The sequence below is a fragment of the Macrobrachium nipponense genome, chromosome 20 (genome assembly GCF_015104395.2).
Source record: "Macrobrachium nipponense isolate FS-2020 chromosome 20, ASM1510439v2, whole genome shotgun sequence".
NCBI lineage: Eukaryota > Metazoa > Arthropoda > Malacostraca > Decapoda > Palaemonidae > Macrobrachium > Macrobrachium nipponense.
Window position 1 is genome coordinate 74,355,163 of NC_061089.1, and position 21,031 is coordinate 74,376,193.

Consider the following 21,031-nt stretch of genomic DNA (forward strand, 5'->3'; position numbering starts at 1 on the left):
TCATTGGATAACGATCAGCGTTCTTAAGGATTCACCGCCAGAAAGTCATTTTACTTAATTTTGTCGGTGTTGTTTTAATTGATCGTGACATTTTGTTAACGATAGAGATTATGACCTAAAATGCTCCGAGAGACAGTTATTCATATGTAGAACTACCTGATGTGAACAGTTTAGTACTTCCCGTTTTGATGACCCGTGCTTAGCTAGTATATTTGTAATCATAAAGAAAATTAGCTACTGTAATGTTTCTCTCTCTCTCTCTTTATATATATATATTATATATATATATATATATATATATATACATATATATATATATATATATATAAATGAGCATACATATATAAGACATTTACAATACAAATCGAAAAATCATAAAAACACTAATATTAAAACTTCAAAGGGAAACTGGACGTATACACATTTAGAACAGGTTTTAATTTTGAAGGTTTGATATTAGTATTTCTGTAATTTTCGATTTGTATTGTATCAGTCTGCAATGAAGTTTTATCATTGATGGAAAGCCCTCGTAACTATAGCAGCTCGGTGAATCGCAACTTACGTAACGTAAGATGTTTCAACATATGTGGTAGAGACGTCTGATTCGATAAATGTCAGAGGAACAGCGAACGTTAATCTCAGTATATACCAAGAGCGGAAATAGTCTTGATTTATCACGAAGTTCGGTTGACGTGAGTCTTATAAAGCTATTTTAATTGGAGTTGAAGGACGATATTTGCAAGGTTTGTCATCATTTTCTATTGGAAGCATGTTTCCAGAATGCTCGTCAGTTGTCTTAAACTGGAAAGATGGTTTATTTATTTTGTTTTATACAAGATACTCAGATCCGTTACAGACCTCCAAGCAGGATCCACATATACCTTTTCAGAAGACGTGAACTTTCTTGCCGAGGATCGGTTAGCAGCCAGCAAGCAAGCAAGCAAGCGCTCACGGGCGCACGCATGAATGAGTAAGGGAAGAGATTGTCGAAGACGGGGGGGGTTGGGTTATTTAAACAACCTATGCACGTGAGAAATGGAATTGCCGGGAAGGGAACAGCGGTTTTCTCTCTCTCTCTCTCCTGCTGCTGCCGTCTGCTGATAATACCTGGAGTCACCTGGCAGAAGAAGAGGAGAGAGGCAGGGAAACTGGTATACAGACACGTTTCCCATATTGTTTCGTCCGGGGGGCCAATCCCCGAAAGAGGCGGCCCCTTTCATCCAACTTCTGCCGTGCCGTCCTTGATCGTTTAGCTATCGGGAAAGGTCGTGAGAGGAACTCCACAGTGCGAGGATAAGGATTCCTTTGGAATCGACAGGACTTTGTGGAATGGGGTGACCTCCGAAGTGAGCGAATGCCACTGGAAAGCCGGGACGGAATAACTGCAACAAATTAATGTTTTCCCCCCAAATCCCAGCGTCTTCTTGCGGTCCGCCGGGGCCAAAGGTGAGAGAAACATTACCGCCGAAGAGCAATCATTTTCCCTCGTTCGGAACGCTTCGCGGGGCTTCGGCTCGACGTATCCAGCTAATATTGTTAACTCTTGGTCAATATTTCGCGTAAATTGTCATCTCTACCTGCCCTTTAGATGATGCGGTGTTCAGTTTTGCTTTTTGGACCCGTTCCTGGTCCTATCGACTTCGAAAGTCAGGTTGCCAGGTCGTTCTGGATGACCCAAGAGGAAGGTTTGGGACGCGTTAGCCATCGCCAGCGGTGGTCGCGGCCACGATGTGAGTTACCGGAGGGGGAAGGCGATGGCCAACAGTAAGTTTTATTTCACAGTTTCATCTTGAACACGAATCCAGTAGGCTTATATAAGTGAGCGTAGGATTCATCAAACGGCCATCCAGGGGCAGAGTTCTGTATCGGGTTTATCCTTTTGAAGTGTTGGGGCATTTCCTAAGAAAGGGATTGAGCCAAAGGAGGAGAAAAGGGCTTTGAAAAAGAGGTATTGTGGGGAGGAGTGCTCCCCCGTCCCCATACCCCCCCCCCCCCTTGATGGATTCGATTATGGACTCAACATGATGGTTTTGAGCGGCGGCAGAAGCGGTCGTGGTGATTGTTCCAGGAAGTGGCTGCTGGAAGTGAAGTGACCTGCTCTAGTTGGTCACGATCGTGGCTGATGGGGGACGGGGGCGGGGGGAGTCCTCCCTCCCTCCCCCTTCTCCTACTCCTGCTGCTGCTGCTGCTGCTTCTTATGCTTCTCCTTTTTTTTTTCTGCTTGTAAAACAGGTGAATTGAGAGAGGAGATTCCTTCTTGCTTTTATCCGAGAGCCGCCATGTTGGTTGATTCAACTTTTCGCACATTATGGCTATACTCTCTTCCCCCTCTGAAGAAAAATTTTCATTCAATCTTAATTTATTATTAAAGCGTTGCGTTCGATGCTGTAAGTAGTAGTTTTTACTTTGTTTGCAGTGTAAGTAGTTTTACCTTTTCTTAACAGCTGCTACAAAAGCTACTAGACATCTTATCTCTTCAGCTGTAATGAAATGAGACGGATGTATTGTGTAATATGTTTGTTGTATATTATATGTATTTATATAATATATAACATTTTATATACACATGTATTATATACATTTATATTATACATATCGATACATACACATACACGTGTATATATATATATATATATATATATATATATATATATATATATAATATATAAATATATATATATATATACATATGTGAAGTTCGTTCCTGTACCTCTGTACATCTTCAACTGATAATCTTTCATTTTTTAGAACAAGATCAATTCTAAAATGATTTCTACGACCTCATTTATTGGTTTATTCAGTATGAAATGATTCGAGCAGGAAATCATAACTTTACACTGTTTTCTTGAGAATAATTATTCTTATGCACTCCTAATGACTACGCAGCCTAACCGTCTTTCTTGCCTTGTCATATAACCTGGTACACTTACAAGCTCTGAGGCTAAAATTAGAAGAAAGCGAGACTCCTAATAGTTTTCTAATTTCAAAACTGGAGTTATGGAACTCTTAGTTTTTAGGGTGGTCAGTGGAGTTGTATATATATTTTATCGCAGTGTGGCATATGTAGAGCTTGAGACACGTACATTAGCTTCAAGTTCTAGAAGGACTATGATGCTAAAATATATGACTTGTGATTTTATTGGCCGCATTCAAAACTCACTCTTTTTTTTTTTTTTTTTTTTTTTTTTTTTTTTTTTTTTGTTTTTTTTTTTTTTTTTTTTTTTTTTTTTTTTTTTTTTTTTTTTTTTTTTTTCCGGAACTAGGTGCGGCCATGTCGGCCATCTCTGAATTGGCTGAGATTTGTTTCACCTTCAGTTACTCTTCTGCGCCATATTGTCTTCGATGCCTTCAGGCTCGTCTGCTGTTCATCCGGCCGCCTTCAAGACTGCGCAGTATCTGCGCATGTCTTTCTTCTCATTTAAAACACTCTCAGTACTCTCAGTACATGTGCAAGCAACGGTTTAATTAAGTGCTCGTTTGCAACCTATTCCCCAACCCAGTACAATGAAGTTATAATATTAATGTGGGGGAAGGGAGGACTGAAGGGATGGTATGGTGAGAGGGGTAGGTGGGTGGGGGGGGGGGGGGGGGGTTGGGGGGGGTGGGGGAGGGAAGGAGTCGGCGCAAGTTTCTAAAATCCCGAAGGGATTGGCCACAGTCGACACCACGAGTCGACGACCAATCGTCGAATCCCTCGCCTTGGGCACCTTTCAAAGAGCTTTTAACACGAACCCCCCCCCCCCCCCCCCCCTCCCCAATCCTCTCTCTTTCTTTTCTTCTCTCTCTCCCTCGTGTTATTTTACCGTAAGGGCGAGTCTCTCCACTTCTCTTCGTGTTATTTATTACCTTGGAGGGTGATCTCTCTCTCTCTCTCTCGTGTTATATTTTACCGTATAGTCGATTCTCTCACTCTCATGTTATTTATTACTGTAGGATGATCTCTCTCTCTCTCTCTCGTGTTATATTTTACCGTAGAATCGAGTCTCTCACTCTCTCATGTTATTTATTACTGTAGGTTCCTCTCTCTCTCTCTCTCTCTCTCTCTCTCTCTCTCTCTCTCTCTCTCCATTTATGACTGTAGAGCAGTAGCTCTCGTGTGTCTCGACAGCCAGAGCGGACAAGAAGTGTCGTATCTCAATTGTTTGCACCTATGGACGCGAAACGGTAAAGAGCGTACACCGTTAAACGGAGAAAACTGACAGTAATTACGCCAAGAGGGTGTTTACAATGCGCAATGGCGCCGTTCTTTTGTTCAGCCTCTTGGCAAGACGGGTTCTTTTTCCGTACAGCAGCCTGTAAAGAGTCCATCGTCTGCAGGACATCAGATACGCATTAGAACATTGGATTGAATTTCGTCAGTTTGGGGAAGGTCAGCAGTTGAGCAGACTGTCCTTTGGTCACCATGCTCGGGTCAACATGCCTGTAAATATAACTATAGAGGGCTTCACTTTTGACTGTAAATATAGTTTTAGAGGTATTCATTACTTACAACATCCCATTATAGTCCAGCGTGTGAAGAGCATCAAATGCGCTTTAGAAACAGCGTTAGATTTCTTCTAAATGTTGGCAAAGTTGTCAGTTAAGCAGTCAAAGTAAATCAATTTTTGTCTCGTGTGTCCTGTATTTATTACGATTAAGTAAACATGCCTAGAAGTGTTCTGTTTATTAGCCTTTTAAATGATATTTACTGAGAAATTAACTAGCGTAGTTTTCCAGGTATATGTAATCGCATAAGACGTCGGGAAATGAAAAGATCTGGGTAATTCATTGGTTCACTGACTTTCTGTGTCAGATTGTCTGAGGTGGGGCCATGTAGCACTTTCTCGTATAGGCAGGGTTGAAGATAAATGTAGCTTCCAGATTGCTGTAGGTAGTCGTGACCAGCGGTTTTGGGGATAGTGGGGAGGGGGAAGGGTCACAGAAAAGCTCCAGAATGCTGGAGCTGTCTTCAAAACCCTTCCGCGGCAGCAAAGGGTTACTTAGACCCTGCAATAGTACTATAGGTTTGGCTTGTAGCAAGCAGCCTCATCGATCAGCGGATGTTAAGAGTATCGAACAGAAATATCTCTCTCTCTCTCTCTCTCTCTCTCTCTCTCTCTCTCTCTCTCTCTCTACAGACCTCGGTTCGATTTATGACAGTAAAGATGTAAGTTTCAGATAATTAATGATTGATGGAATGACCCTTAAATAATTTAGTTCTGTCGTCCAAGGTTTGTGTGTGTGTGTGTGTGTGTGTGTGCGTGTGTGTGTGTGCGCGCGCGCTGGTGCAGTCTTACAAATAACGAAGACATTAGTTTTTTCTTGTTAAATGTATATTACAATGTACGCATGTGCAGTTAATGTGTCCCGTATTCTTGTATAGAATCATTTTGCCGTCGAAATTCTTTTCTACTTTAGTTTTATCATTTTCTCTTACTTATTTATTTATTTTATTATTATTATTTTTTTGGAGACCCCTATCGGCCCTTAATCCGTCCTGTAGGTAGACCTTTTTATTCATCGGTGATTATGTATAGTTTTAATGAATAATAATCACCTCTCCCTCATAAGTTCTTGAATAGATAAGCCGTCCTTTATTCGTGCGTTATGGAAACATCCGGATGTCGTTAATTTCATCAATGAATAAGTCATCCGATTATTCCTGAATATATATGTTAATATCCGGATATATATGGTTTCGTGGATACATAAGTTCAGCCGTTCATTCTTGAATGCATGTAAATATCCGGATAAATTTAAATATATATATATATATATATATATATATATATATATATATATATATATATATATATATATTGAAAGCTCTCGGGATATGCACCACCGCCCGCTCGAAAGCGAGCATCCAAAAGACCATATATGAGTCTATCTAATATATCCAATTCAAGATGAGGTATATACGGATTTATACCTGCGCGTTCGTCAGCGGAACATCGCCGTGGAGGAATCGGCAGTACCAGGCGAGGTACCAGGTACAGTTTCTTCTTCTTCAAAGAGTTTCTTCTTCTTCCGCCATCATCATCATCATCATCGAAGGCGTCTCGCGAACGGCCCTCCGGCTGTTTCGGTGTTTATTTCTGGCGAGAGTGGTCACACTTGCATAAGGTTTCAGTAGCGGCGCCGACACATCTCCTCCTCCTCCTCCTCCTCCTCCTCCTCCTCCTCCTCCTCCACGCTTGATTGTGTTTTGGAAAGGCGTGGTTGTGGCGCCTCCGTGCACTATCTGAACGCTTAGGCCCGTTTGTGGGGGGTGGGAGATTGGGTACATGAAGATGCATACTTGTGTAGTAAAATGATTAGTTTTGTAGGTTACACATCAATAACAAACAATGTTTTTTTTCCAAATGGCAGAGTCATTTTCATGATTTCTTCACCCACGTATGTTTGAACCAAATGTTTTACATGATTTTATCCATATTCTTTCATCGGTCTCGCGTAGCTAGATTTTTTTTATGATGACGATGATAAATTAAGCAAGCCTACCTTATGCTGGCACGGGCTCTTGCTCTTCATATTTTTTTGTTTTGCACAGTAGTAAGAATACCTTTTTCTGTCTTAGTTCCAAAATGGCGTTCAGCTCATTTGATTATTTTTTATTTATTTATTTTTTTTACCACTTTCGTTCAGCCATATATTCTGCATTTCCCCACATTTATTCGACTGATCTCGTTTAGCTGTGTTTTGGGATACGGCATCGAGTTTCTCCCACTTTCAATAGTGATATAGTGTACTTTTCAGCATCACAATACCTGCCTTTCGTATCGTTTGGGGACACTGTGGGAGTTTATGCATCATATTTGAGGTCTTTGTTTCGTATTATTGGCTTTTTGTAGCTTGATCTCGATAGTGGTTTTCTAGATTTTGAAACGAAAATGGAAATGTCGGAAATCCCGTCGAATTCTGCGTGGTAACGATGGTAACAGGTACAAGACAATTCGGAATGACCATTGCTGTGTAATGTCCGCTATATATAGTGCTATAATATATATACTTATTCTCATATATATATATAGTATATATATATATATATATATAAATAAATAATATATATATATATATATATATATATATATATATATATATATTCGTTCTGAAAAGGCATTTGTGTGTGCGGCCATGAAGTCGCAATATGCTACAACCTCCCCAGATAAGTCTCTCGATGGTTTTGTTTGTTTGTTTGTTATTCATGTTCTTCTTGTCTCCGTCCTCCAGTCATCCGTCCTTTTCTCGGTCAAATCGTGACAGAAGTGGCCCTCCCCCTTCCCCCTCCCCCTCCCCCTCTCATCTTCCACCCTTTCTTAAACGTCTCTCTCTCCCCCCCCTCCCTCCATTCCCCATCCGCTACTTCAGAGGCCTCTTGCAAATGTATACGTTGCAGGGTTGATAGAGGGGGAGGGGGGCTCCCGTGATTTTGTGCCCCCCCCTCTCTCTCTCTCTCTCTCTCTCTCTCTCTCTCTCTCTCTCTGATTGTTTGTGTGGTGGACTGTGATTTTTTTTCTATATTAAACTTAATGTAGTTGTTCGTTATAGTTGTTTTGTCAACTTATTCTTAATAATATTAATAGTATTTTTAATAATATTGAACGTTGCTGCTGCTCCAGTGTTTTGCGTAATTATTACACTCATTTACATTTTTCACGGCGAGTTTACTGTTTTTGAAGGCAATCTTTGTTTGCATGTTTTCGGTTGCAAGGTCAGTGTTCTATATCTGTCGCCTCGTTTCGTTATTTATAAACTTAAGGATGTTTTGCTCAAAACAGTTTTGTACGAAAGCCTTGGTTTTCGGTAAGGATAAAAATTTAATTTTATATAAAACTGTCATCAGCTTTGGTGTAGTCCAAGTTTTTATTTATTTTTTTATTTTTTTTATTTATTTATTTATTTGTTTTTTTGCAAATTGACTCTTGCAAAGTAGAAATTTATCCTAGATCAATTTTGCAGAATTATGAAGTTTCATTTTTGCACTAAGAGTATAGACAAGAGTCCTTATAGGCCTTCCAATTCTATGTTGTACAACTTCATGTGCAGCTCCTTCGCCCAGCCCAAAATGTGTAAGTAAAGCAAGGCCCCTTTTCTGAGACCAAATTTTATACTACAATGTTTGTGCCCACCCGCAAACGCTGTCAGATTTTATCTCGGGTCGACATGTGACTTGTAAAAGTGTTGATGACCTCGGCTTATCGGCGTCAATCCATGGCGGCTACCGTGAGATAAGGAGGTCCTTTTATCAGGAGCATGTCAGGAGGATTATCTATTTAGATCATGTTTCGCGGAATGATACTGGTTTCGCTTCGAGGTTAATTTTGTTATTCGTATCCGTGTCGAGCTTTTATGAAAAAAAAAAAAAAAAAAAAAAAAAAAAAAAAAAAAAAAAAAAAAAAAAAAAAAACAAAAAAAAAAAAAAAAAAAAAAAAAAAATTAAAAAATCTGCAAAAGGGGTCACAACCCCTAACCATTCGTTCTAAACGGAAGCTAACGTTTAGTATGGTAATTATTATTTTGTTTTTTCGAAGTTGTTTTAATGTTTTTAGGTTTAGTGTCTTTGTTCTGTTCTGGTCTGTCCATCCGCGTGTAAGCCTTCTACTATACGCTCGTGTGTTGCTTACAAGTTTATTGATCACCATCACCTTTGCTTTAGAAAACTTTGAACAAAAACTGTATATAACCTTGAATTGGATCGTTAACTCTTGCTGTATACAGATGTGATTTGATAAGTATGAATTGCATATTATCTGCTTTTTGGTTTTACATCGAATATTATACCTCAGTGTAATGACATGATTACTTGGAAGTTTGACGTTCTTGCAACGATTTCATTTGTGTACATTTGTGCCAGATAATTTAATAGTTACAGAAAAGGCTGCTTTTAGCGACGTCAGCCGAATGGCTAATGGAAAAGTTCTTAGTAGGTTGCTATTAAATCAGCAGTCATCAGATTTAAATTAATGGGATGCTTGTATGATGAACAGCTTCATTGACAATGGAGCGCTTGTTCACTAATGGACGTAAGATTATAATTTGCTTTTGAAGTTCTCAATTATAATTTTCAACTTACCTTTTTTACACACGGTAGTTTTCATCATAAGCGCAAGTAATTCATGTTTTGTTTAATCTGCCATTAAAGTTATTTTACGCAACTCTTCAAGTGTGTGTTTGTGTGTGTGTGTGTGTGTGTGTGTGTGTGTGTGTGTGTGTGTGTGTTTTCGATATTTCTGAGATTTTGTGTTGAAGATTTGGTCAGTGTAGCCTAATCTTTTAAAGAACAGTATACAAATGAAGAGAATTGTTTCAAGTACTGAAGTTCTCATTAAAAAAATAAATTTATATGTTGTTGGTTTTTATTTTTTATTTTTTTTTTATTTTGTTTATAAAGACACTTTCAGTAATACTGAAATTCTCATTTTAAAAAAAAGGAGAGAGAACAATAAATGATGCTGGTTTCTCGCAAATGATCCTTGACGAATGATTTAACTAATAAATCCCTTTTCTTGAAACTAACCATATTTTACTGCACGTTCCACCTTGGAATAATTTCTGGCGCCCGTGGTCACGCAACAGTAGGTTTCTGGTTGATTGCTTCCTCTTCCTTTTACTTGTGTTATTTTAGAAGCTCTTATTTGCTTTCATACTATTTATGCTAAGTGAACAGCATTTTATCAAAGAGTGACTCTTGAGATGCAGTCAAGAAGCAATTGATTTTATTATTTGCATTTTTATTGGCCTTCGTTGTGTTGTAAGTATTACCGTTTATATGCATGTATATATTATATATGTAAATATGAATATTATGTATAAATATATATATATATATATATATATATATATATATTATATAATATTTAAATAAATTCTTCTGTTGAGACATGATACGTCTCAAGTATAAAAAGCCCGTTAAAACACTCTGGTTTAAAGCTAAGGACTATACTTCGGTGGACTAACTTCCACCCTTATCAAATAGTGAATGACAGAAGAAGTTACATTGGCGAATGCAACTTCTTCTGTCATTCACTACTTGATCAGGGTGGAAGTTAGTCCACCGAAATATAGTCCTTAGCTTTAAACCAGAGTGTTTTAATGGGCTTTTTATACTTAAGGTATATATATGATATTAATACTAATAACTTCGAGCCAGTATTCATATCACGCTACACCTTTAGCCATTTGTGCTTCAACGCCACTTAATCCCACAATAAATCAATTAGCTATGAAGGGATAAGATATATATCTCGATCCTCTGCATCTAATATTAGCCCATATATCCCACGTATCTCCTGTCTCGCCTACTTTATCAGTTATCTGCACTTTTACGAGAAAGCGAGAGATTGCCTGATCTGGATTTAAGACATTATAAAACCCTTCCAGGAGAAAGGGATGTTGATTATGACACGCCTTTGTGCTGAGGTATTAATTATGACATGTTTTTGTGATTAGGTATCATTACGACGTGTTTATGTGATTAGGTATATTATTTATGACATGTCTTCGAGATTAGGTTGTAATTATGACTAGCCCATGTGATTAGTTATTAATTACGACATGTCTTTGTTATTAGGCTTTAATTACAACATTTCTCTGTGAGTAGGTATTAATTAAGACATGGCTTTGTGATTAGGCATCAATTATGTCATGTCTTTGTGACTAGGTATTGATTGTGATATGTTTTTTTGATTAGATATTAAATATGAAATCTTTCTGATTATGTATTATTTATGACATGTCTTTGTGATTAGGTGTTAATTGTGACATGCCTTTCTGATTAGCTATTAAGTATGACATGTCTTCGTGATTAGGTATTATTTACAACATGTTATTGTGATGAGATATTAATTATGATATGTCTTCGTGATTAGGTATTATATACAACATGTCATTGGGATCAGGTATTAATTATGACATGTCTTTCTGATTAGGTATTTAAATTTCTTTATACGTGTTCTAATATAGTATTTTTCTACAACCCTTCACGATTTTGATTCACATAATTGCTGAGGGTTTGAATCGTAAAAGGAGATTGTTAAAAAAAAAATAATAGTAGTTTTTCTCTCTCTCTCTCTCTCTCTCTCTCTCTCTCTCTCTCTCTCTCTCTCTCTCTCTCTCTCTAAGTGTCTCCACATCCATATGCGATGTTGTCAAAATGAAAAATGGTAATCGTCCTTACGCGGAGTGGAATTATCCATCTGATGTAAGACTCTCTCTCTCTCTCTCTCTCTCTCTCTCTCTCTCTCTCTCTCTCTCTCTCTCTCTGTTGCTCTATCACGTGATGCTCACAACCTTCGTCTCAGCTCGATATCTCTGATAAAATTGACGATCCCAGTTCTACCAGCGTTTCGCATTGTAAGAGTAGATATCGTTTTTTTTTTATTTCTGTGAAATTGATTACGTTCTGAAAACACGGGTTTAAAGCTGGAGGCTGCTATCAGTATCAGGGTTAATGCTTGAGTCATATGCAGTTTTATATATAATATATATATATATATATATATATATATATATATATATATATATATAGATATATATAGATATACACACACACACACATATAGAGGGTGTCCATAATCCCAGTAGCCATTACAGTATTCATTAACTGTAATGGTACTGGGACTTTATGGACACCCCATATATATATATATATATATAATATATATATATATATATATATATATATATATATATATTATATATATATATAATCGTTTTGAAATTTTTTATTATTCATTTTTCATGATATTATTTTTATTATTTCTACTTTTATTCAACTCAAATATTTATTGTCAAATAATATATACATATATATATATATATATATATATATATATATATATATGTGTGTGTGTGTGTGTGTGTGTGTGTGTGTGTGTGTGTGTGTGTGTAAATACGCTACATTTTCTCTATGTGATGCTATGCAATATCTTGAATGACCTAAAATAATGAAAGAGAGTATTACTTTTCTTGTGAAAAAATCACTTCCTCTTTTTAAAAAAACATCGTTCATGATGTGATATATATAACTTTCCGTGATTGCATTCACCAATATTCCTTGTTTTTTTTTTCTTCTTTGTGGTGTTTGAATTTGTTTTGAAATATTTGGGTACTTTTACGTGTTTCGGAATCTGTATCGTCTTTTGTCTTTAGTGAACAGCATTTTCTTATCTTGTTGATTTTCTATTATTGTAATTGTTACTCGTCATTTTTTCTGGCAGGAGTATCTAAATGCACTATTATTATTATTATTATTATTATTATTATTATTATATTATTATTATTATTTATTATTATTATTATTATTACTCGTCACAGTTGTCCTGGCAGAAATTATCTTAATTGATATTATTATTATTATTATTATTATTATTATTATTATTATTATTATATTATTATTATTATTATTATTATTATTATTATATTATTATTATTTATTATTATGATTACTCGTCACTTTTGTCCGGGGAGAAAGAATATCTCAGTTATATGTGTCTGTCATTTCCAGAACGAGTTGAAAGCTGCTGCCGAGATGCAACTCAACAAGAAAGTGAGCAAAAACAACAGCAGCGGAGGAGGAGGAGGAGGAGGAGGCAGCAGCAAAAACAACTCGAGTACAACCTCCCACAAGGACAACAACCTCCACAACACCTCTTCGCGTCTTGCCCACAAAAGTCACTCGGCGGCCAACGGTGAGTTGATACAATATGGATTCAATTAATTATCTGCTTTTTTTTTTATTTGTCTGTTTTACTTTTAAGCACTTTCTTCCCTCGGGAAAGATGGCTTCCGAAGGATGCTGCCATCTTGTTTTTTTTTTTTTTTTTTTTTTTTTTTGGCCCGAGTCTCGTGGGATGGTGTTGCTGGGCCTACGCCCTTTGTTGGACACGCCCACTTTGGTTGATTGTACCACTTTCCATGTCGATAATCATTTTAGGAAAAATGTCATATGGGAAAATGTGTATATATATATATATATATATATATATGTGTATAATATATATATATATATATATATGTGTGTGTGTGTGTGTGTGTGTGTGATATATATATATATATTATATATATATATATATATATATATATATATATATAATTTTATATACACACATTTTCCCATATGACTTCTCTCCCCTCCCTGTTTACGTTAAACCCTGATTGCTACCACCCCAGTTTGTCTAGCTACCAAGAACCCGCCTAATTCACGACTTAGGCCAATGGGTACAGTGGTTCTCCTTGTGATGATGTATGTAGGTAGCTTATATATATATATATATATATTTATATATATATATATATATTTCGATTTAATGTTCGCGCTTTCTTGCTCATTGTATATCCTTTACGGGAAAGAATATCTTGAGGTGTAAACCGTCTTTTTGTACACTTATTTTCGTGTTTAAAACCGTTTCGTGTACACTTATTTTCGCGTCGCAATGCACGCACGCATTTTAATATTAGCGAGCGGCTTTTTCCCATCAGAAAACGGTGTGATTTATGTAAACAAGGTGTTAGCCCCGAGGTTTTTCTTACCCTTTACTGATTTTGTATGTTTGTTGTTTATGTGCAGAAAATGACGAGACTGACTTTTCCTTTTGAGGTCACTGTGAAAATAAAATTTATAAAATATAAAGTTTCTTGTTTTTTTATTTTTATTTTTGGGAGCCGGGTGGGCGTTTCATACTATATTGTAATTCATTTTGACGTGTTATTATATCCTTTAAAATCCTCTGGTTTAATAGAGAGAGAGAGAGAGAGAGAGAGAGAGAGAGAGAGAGAGAGAGAGAGAGAGAGGCATATCCCCTTCTTCCAGCGCCTTATGCTGAGAGAGAGAGAGAGAGAGAGAGAGAGAGAGAGAGGCGCTGTCCTCTTCTTGCAGCATCTTATACATAGAGAGAGAGGCGTCCCATTCTTCCAGCCTCTTATACAGAGAGAGAGAGAGAGAGAGAGAGAGAGAGAGAGAGAGATCCTCCTACATGCCAGCGTCTTATGCAACTTCCTGTTGATGAGAGTGAAATGGAAAAACACCGGAAGAGATAGACAGCTATGGTTCGTATCGCAATACATTCTCCCATAGAGCTGTAGAAACCACCTCTGTGTCACCCCATTTGGTTCAATTCTGAGCAGCCGTTAACTTATAATATCTTCCACGACGTTGCATCTGGGCCCGGCAGTTATTTTTTCTCTCTCTCTCTCTCTGATCTCTCTCTCTCTATATATATATATATATATATATATATATATATATATGTATATATATATATATATATATATATATATATATATATAGAAATCAAGATAGGTAATTGGTTCAAGGCATATTTTTTTGTGGCAGCAAAGAATTAGCGATAACATCTTGAACTCTCTGAAAATGGTTGGAACATCTATGATTTTAGTAAGATGCTGATGAAATATTCTTATGAGATCCACATCTGGTTACGTGGAAGCTTCACTATTTCTGTCTATTTCTGTCGTCTCATTGTCATCGGATTACGACTTGATTTGAAACGACGATACAGCACTGGAAATCGTAGTAAATTTATTTTTCTCATTTTATATTAATATATACTAACCAGTACCTTTACAAAACAAGAAGGATACTGCACGGGCTACATAGGATATTATCCTCTTAGATGCCTACGCTTACGTAATAAGAGATTTATCTCGAAGTACCGCCTGTAAGACGTGGAGAATCGCAAGAAATTTCGGAAGCTCCGCTACGTTTGAACTCTGTTTCATAATAAACCATACCCATTTAGCAGTTCGTTTCCACTGTGCGCAGCTTCTTAGAAGGAACGCTCCAATTGCTGCTTTTCCTCCGGATTCTTTGTGTAAATGATACAAGGATGAGAGGAAATCCTGTCCAATTCGTCTTGACGTCAACGAACAAATTTGAAAAGTGGATCACAAGTTCGTTTCAAGATTTTTCCGAGAATATTTTTTAAAAAGGATTTTTTCTTTTTTTTGCGTGAAAAGAAAAGGAAACTTATGACCTACGAATTCCATTTGTAAGGTTAGTGGATTAGCTGTCTTAAACCCCATGTTAACTGCTGTAGGATTTCTTTACGAATTCCAATTGTGGTGATGCTGGATTAGTTGTCTTAAACCCTATTTAAATCCTGTCGTAGGATTTTTTACGAATTCCACTTGTAAGGTTAGTGGATTAGTAGTCTTAAACCCCATGTTAATTGCTGTAGAATTTGTTTACGAATTCCATTTGTAATATTGATGGACTAGTTGTCTTAAATCCCATGTTAATTGCTATAGGATTTTTTTTACTAATTCCATTTGTAAATTTGCTGGATTAGTTGTCTTGAATCCCATTGTTAATTGTTATAGGATTTTTACGAATTTCATGTGTGATGATGATGGATTAGTTGTCTTAAATCCCATGTTAACTGCTGTAGGATTTTTTTTTTACGAATTCCATTCGTAAATTTGATGGATTTAAAGTTGTGATTGATACCGTGTACTGACAACATTGACATCACAAGTGAGTAGTATCAAGACTGAATATCACTCATGGTGATAGATCAGCTATGATCGGAGCTTTATCAATCATTATCGAGACTTGAATTCACTTGCAGATAGGGATTTCCATTTTCATCATAAATAATTTTTTTTTTTAGATTAAAACGCTGTCATGATACTTGTATAGATACATTCCTATAATGTAAATATATCTCTTATATTAACCAAATTGAAATATAGTTATGTATTGGAATATGATACTGCTGCATTTTCTACACAGAGGCAGGAGACAAAAACAGGCCTGTTAGAGGGTATACAGTGTGGCCAACCATGAGTAGTATCGCTCGATGGAGCCATGGTATTAGTACTATGTCTGCCAGATTTTTAAGCGATCTCTCTCTCTCTCTCTCTTCTATCTCTCTCTCTCTCTCTCTCTCTCTCTCTCTCTCTCGTCCCCATCTATATGCGATATTGTCAAAATGAAAAATGGCAATCGATCTTACGCGGAGTGGAATTATCCATCTGATGTAAGATCGCCCCCCCCTTCTCTCTCTCTCTCTCTCTCTCTCTCTCTCTCTCTCTCTCTCTCTCTCTCTCTCTCTCTCAGATGGAGACCGTGGAACATTTTCCATGGATTACGTGGATCGGATTGAGATAAAGCAAAATGAAAAGTGATAAGAAACTCGTCTCGTAATATTAGTTGTTTCTCTGATCTCTGATCTTATCTCTACTAAGGAAAGTTGGTGTATCGAATGCAATTTTACTAAAAAGACTTATTTTAATTATTAGTAGTATATATATCTATATTTTTTATTTTTTTGTTTTAATTATTAGTAGTATATGTATATATATATATATATATATATATATATAGTATATATATTATTGTTTCTTGTTTTCGTGCTCTTCAAAAGTACTAGTTTTGTTATTTAGGTATCGTAAAACTTTATCTGATTTTGAGCGTGATTTTATTTTTATTATTATTTTTTTTTTTCTTGTCATCTGTATCTTCAAATATACGAATGTGTTTTTTTTTTAGTTTTCGGCATCTATATTTCTTGTGTTCTTTATTTCTTCGCTTTCGTGTTTTTTTCATCAGTTTAACTTTCCTATTACTTTCCTAATTCATTCTTCAAAATATTCTAAGTTATTTATTGTTTCTTTATTCTTAAACATATTCATTTATTTTTAAACATTTGTTTTGTGAGAATGCCGGTAAATTGCAAATGAATAATTAGACAGCTCTTTCATTTAACCCCTATGGCTTAAACTTATTTGATATAGAGCAGCTTTTACCTAAATAAGTATTTTGGTCGTCAGTAAAGGAGAAATTTATGTTAATCCCCGTGTCCGTGTCTGTCCGTCTGTCTGTCTATTTTTTAAAAATCCGTCAGTTGACGTCATTCTCTCAAGTTTTAAATTGTCAAGAGATTATTTGGGAGCGATTTAGTGTTACGAAACGTTTTAGACAAATACGAATGAAAGTCTGGGAAACGAATCGGTTACTTTCGATAGCACATGTTTTCTTGATAAGATTTTATAGCTAGGAAAGGTCTGTGTCAGAATCGGGTATTGTTCTAATGGTTCTCATCTTGCCGAGTACGTGTATATGATGTTCCTGGCTCAAACACGAATTTTCTAGTAAGAAGTTGTTCTCTCTCTCTCTCTCTCTCTCTCTCTTTTCAATGTTAATAGCATAAGAGTAATACGTATATGTTAAGGTCTCTCTCTCTCTCTCTCTCTCTCTCTCTCTCTCTCTCTTCTCTCTCTCTCTCTCTCATCCACCGAAATATGCAGCCAAACGTTTTCGTTACATCTTGGCGGAAAGATAAGGAGTTTGATGTTTGATAAACTCTTAATCCGTGGTTAAATCGCATTTGTAAGTTTTCCTTAATTTGAAGGAGGAGGAGGAGAAGGATTGCAATTTCACTTCTGTTCCTATGTATGTTGACGAAATTCATCTGCTTATAATTTTTAATGGACTTTCAAACTAATAATTATTTTCAGTGTAGCAATTGTAGAGAGAGAGAGAGAGAGAGAGAGAGAGAGAGAGAGAGAGAGAGAGAGAGATTAAAAACTTAACATGCACGTATTACTGTTATACTATAAAAATCGAAACAAACGAGAGAGAGAGAGAGAGAGAGAGAGAGAGAGAGAGAGAGAGAGAGAGAGAGAGAGAGAGAGAGAGAGAGAGAGGAATTCTTTAATTTTCGGACGCGTGTATGTAAAGATTTGATATCTGTTCCTATTTATGTTGACGAATTCCATTATGTTTATATTTTTAAGGAATTTTCAACCCATATCTTTCCCCGTATAGCAGCCAGCCCTAAAATGTTATTTCGTGTCAAGAACCCAACCCATGAGACCCTGGAACTACGTAGAAGAAGTTCGCGGAACTTTCTGTATGATGTATTGATATCGATAAAGGCAAGGCTTTCTGGAACTGTTATGAAACGTATCAAGTGTTTGGTATATATCTGAATTTAATCCCCATCGCATTGTTTTTTAGACCCAAGGAATTTTATCAGATTTTAGCTGAATAGATAACATAGGCAGATGCAGTGATGGTCTAGTATGAAGATTCGCGATCGCGAGGTTTTTGTAGAACTTAAAAAAAAACATATGAAGTATTTGCATTTATCGAAAGCCTATTCGTGGTACAGTATTTTCGAAGTCTTGGGAATTACGAATCTTTATCTGAATGGATAACATTTAGCTTATGCAGAGAGATGATCTCATATGAAGAACGGTGGTCATTGTTAAATTCCATATCCGGATCAACTACAAGATAAGTTTCGTTAAATGTTATCAACGTGCCTTTCACCTCTTGTGTTGTTACTTTGTGAAAATGTGTGTACTTATAACCAGTGTTTGGTGATAAATGAGTAAATTACATTTCTTATAAATATATACATTTACTCAGTTTATTTTATATTATTCCCTTTGTCCCGTACAAAGACTTAAGATTGTTTGCTTTCAGTTGTTTTTCCGTGTTCCTCATTGGCATCTGATGTCTAGGCCAGTCCCTGACGAAGCTCCTGATTAGCCGTTGATAAGCCAATCACAAGGCTGGAACTCTTCAGTGTCTGGAGAGAGTTCACATAGACAGGATTATATGTTACACCTCTCCTGAGAGATACTTTTGAAAGACGTACACACATCCTGCCTATGTGAACTCTCGAGAGAGACTTGAGAGTTTCCAGCCCTGTGATTGGCTTATCAACGGCCAATCAGGAGCGTCCTAAGGGACGGGCCTAGACATCAGATGCACGGTTGATGTGAATCTACCATAGTACTAACAAGTTCTTCACGCGATTACCCAGCATATGTCTGAGACTTTCTCTCCGCTTACGGTCGGGGATTTGTTGTCAACCTTTTGTGATATGTATGCGATAAGTTGCCGACATGTTTGCGACTTGGGTTGCTTAGCTGATCCAGAGATTCACCCAAACTTGTTAAATCCACGAGCTTATTTACCAAACTGACTGAGTCACCATTAAAAGCATTGCCCAAGTAGCTTGGCATTTTCTAAATAGTTTGCTTATATACAAAAATCAGAGATATTTTTTTAACCGAATTATTTATAGCGACATCGTATTATCGATGAGAGTAAATAGATAAATGAATCAAAGAAAAGAAAAAATAACTTTTGTGGTTGACCTACTTTCTCAATCGACGGGAAATATCAGAATAAGTTTTGTGTGCTAGTTCACTTTGCAAATATTACTCCCCTTCAGTATTCATTAACAAATCTTTGGCTAATTTGACAGGATGCGTTATCATTTATGGATAGAGAGAGAGAGAGAGAGAGAGAGAATTGAAAAGTACATGGGATTAGCCTAAAGGTGTTTTATATGGGATGTTGTTTTTTCCAAGACTTGTAGGATGGATACAATTATTTCAAGTTAAAAAAAAATTGATTTGAAAAATTTGAAAAGGAGTTTTCCAAAGATTATATCAGTTTTATTGCAGACATTTTTGCCGGTAAAATTTTTCAAGGCTTTGTGAACGGTAAACTCCGATGCTTATTGGTGTCAAAGAATGGATGTTATTGTTAAAAAAATTTATTTTATAATGTTACATTTCAGTTCATTGTTTACCGCAGTGTACTGTGTGTTGGAGGATACAAGACGAAAACGACTTGTAAGGAAAATTCGTCTTCCCTGACTTGGAACATGAATTTAAAATATGTTCGATGTACGGACATAAATTAAGAGAAATTCCACTGAGAAGCAATAGCGCTGAGCGTACTGCGAGCCCAGTGCTAGGCCTATGTCCGTAAATTTTCCCATCCATGAGAGGTGTAGAACCGCTGTATTTTTCCATACGGTATTATTTCTCCTCGAACTTGACAACGATACTCTCTCTCTCTCTCTCTCTCTCTCTCTCTCTCTCTCTCTCTCTCTCTCTCTCTGAGCTAACAACAAAGGCAGTTTTACATGACATGCTGAAACAAGCTCCCGTTATCTGGAGTATTAAAAGTTCAGAAGTACACACAATACAGTCCCGTGCTTATGACGGAGATAGGCAGCGCCTCCTTATCAATTATTTTAATGTTTTTCATAGGTACCGAGATAAAATTAGACAATATGCCGAGATATTCCAAGATATGGAAGACTGTTGGCTCAGATATGCAGGGTATAGGCCTATCGGAGTTCCGACTTTTAAAAGAGTCAGTCTGCTTTTACATGTTGCTGATCCGATCATCTTGGTTGGATTTCGTCAGCTACGTTTTTTTTTTTAATCCCGGATTTCTTTTGGTACGTGTATTTATCTTTCAGTTTGAATTTATTGCTTTGTTTTATGATAATATATTTGGCAGTCAAGTTGAATTTAGCTTATTGAATTTTGCAAAATGTAACATTTTCACCAAATTTATCACATGCCAGTAACTAGATTTTTTCACAATAAACTCAGAATTTACTCAGAATTTATTGTTTTACGTCAGAGAACTTAACTTACTCTGTGTTGTAAAACCCAGTAAATTTCACACGATCAATTTCAGCAATGAAACATATTTTTGGTATAATCTTCTTAGGAAAATTAATGAAATACCCTATTTGGTTTCTTGAACTTTTTCGGTAACGTATTGTAGCTAATGTATTTTCGATTGAATACATACATACATACATACATACATACATACTCTGTTAAAAGGATTCAAGTACCGCTGAAAATGGTTGTAACTAAATGGGAACTAAGTAACTCATGGCAACTACCAATCTCCATAGATCTTGCGCAGGCGCGTTCGTGAAGGGCCCCAAGTGTCATGGTTTTAATTTTGGAAGAGGGCCAATAACAACCATCCGATCCTTGAGATGCTACCAAGTTGGACTCACACCTTGAGGAGTAGTCCTTGATGAAGCTATTCATTCATGAGTCCATGACGTAATATCATATATTTTTAGTCTTCTGTAAAAGAAGACTATTGAGTTGGCTTTTTGTCTGACCTCAGATCTTAAAAACTACTGAGGCTAGAAGGCTGCAAATTGTTATGTTGATCATCCACCCTCCAATCATCAAACATACCAGATTGCAGCCCTCTAGCCACTGGCTCTGTATCATGATCAGTTACTGCAGC

General features: G+C 36.5%; 1 protein-coding gene across 2 annotated transcripts in view; it reads left to right on the plus strand.

The window, feature by feature from the left end:
* Positions 1–21,031, plus strand: part of LOC135195104 (ras-responsive element-binding protein 1-like) — a 276,732-nt gene that overhangs the window by 212,046 nt on the left and 43,655 nt on the right. For both annotated transcript variants that reach the window (XM_064221484.1, XM_064221485.1), the window contains one exon: positions 12,488–12,671. In XM_064221484.1, coding sequence (XP_064077554.1) covers positions 12,488–12,671 — 184 coding nt within the window. The remainder of the gene's footprint in view (positions 1–12,487; positions 12,672–21,031) is intronic.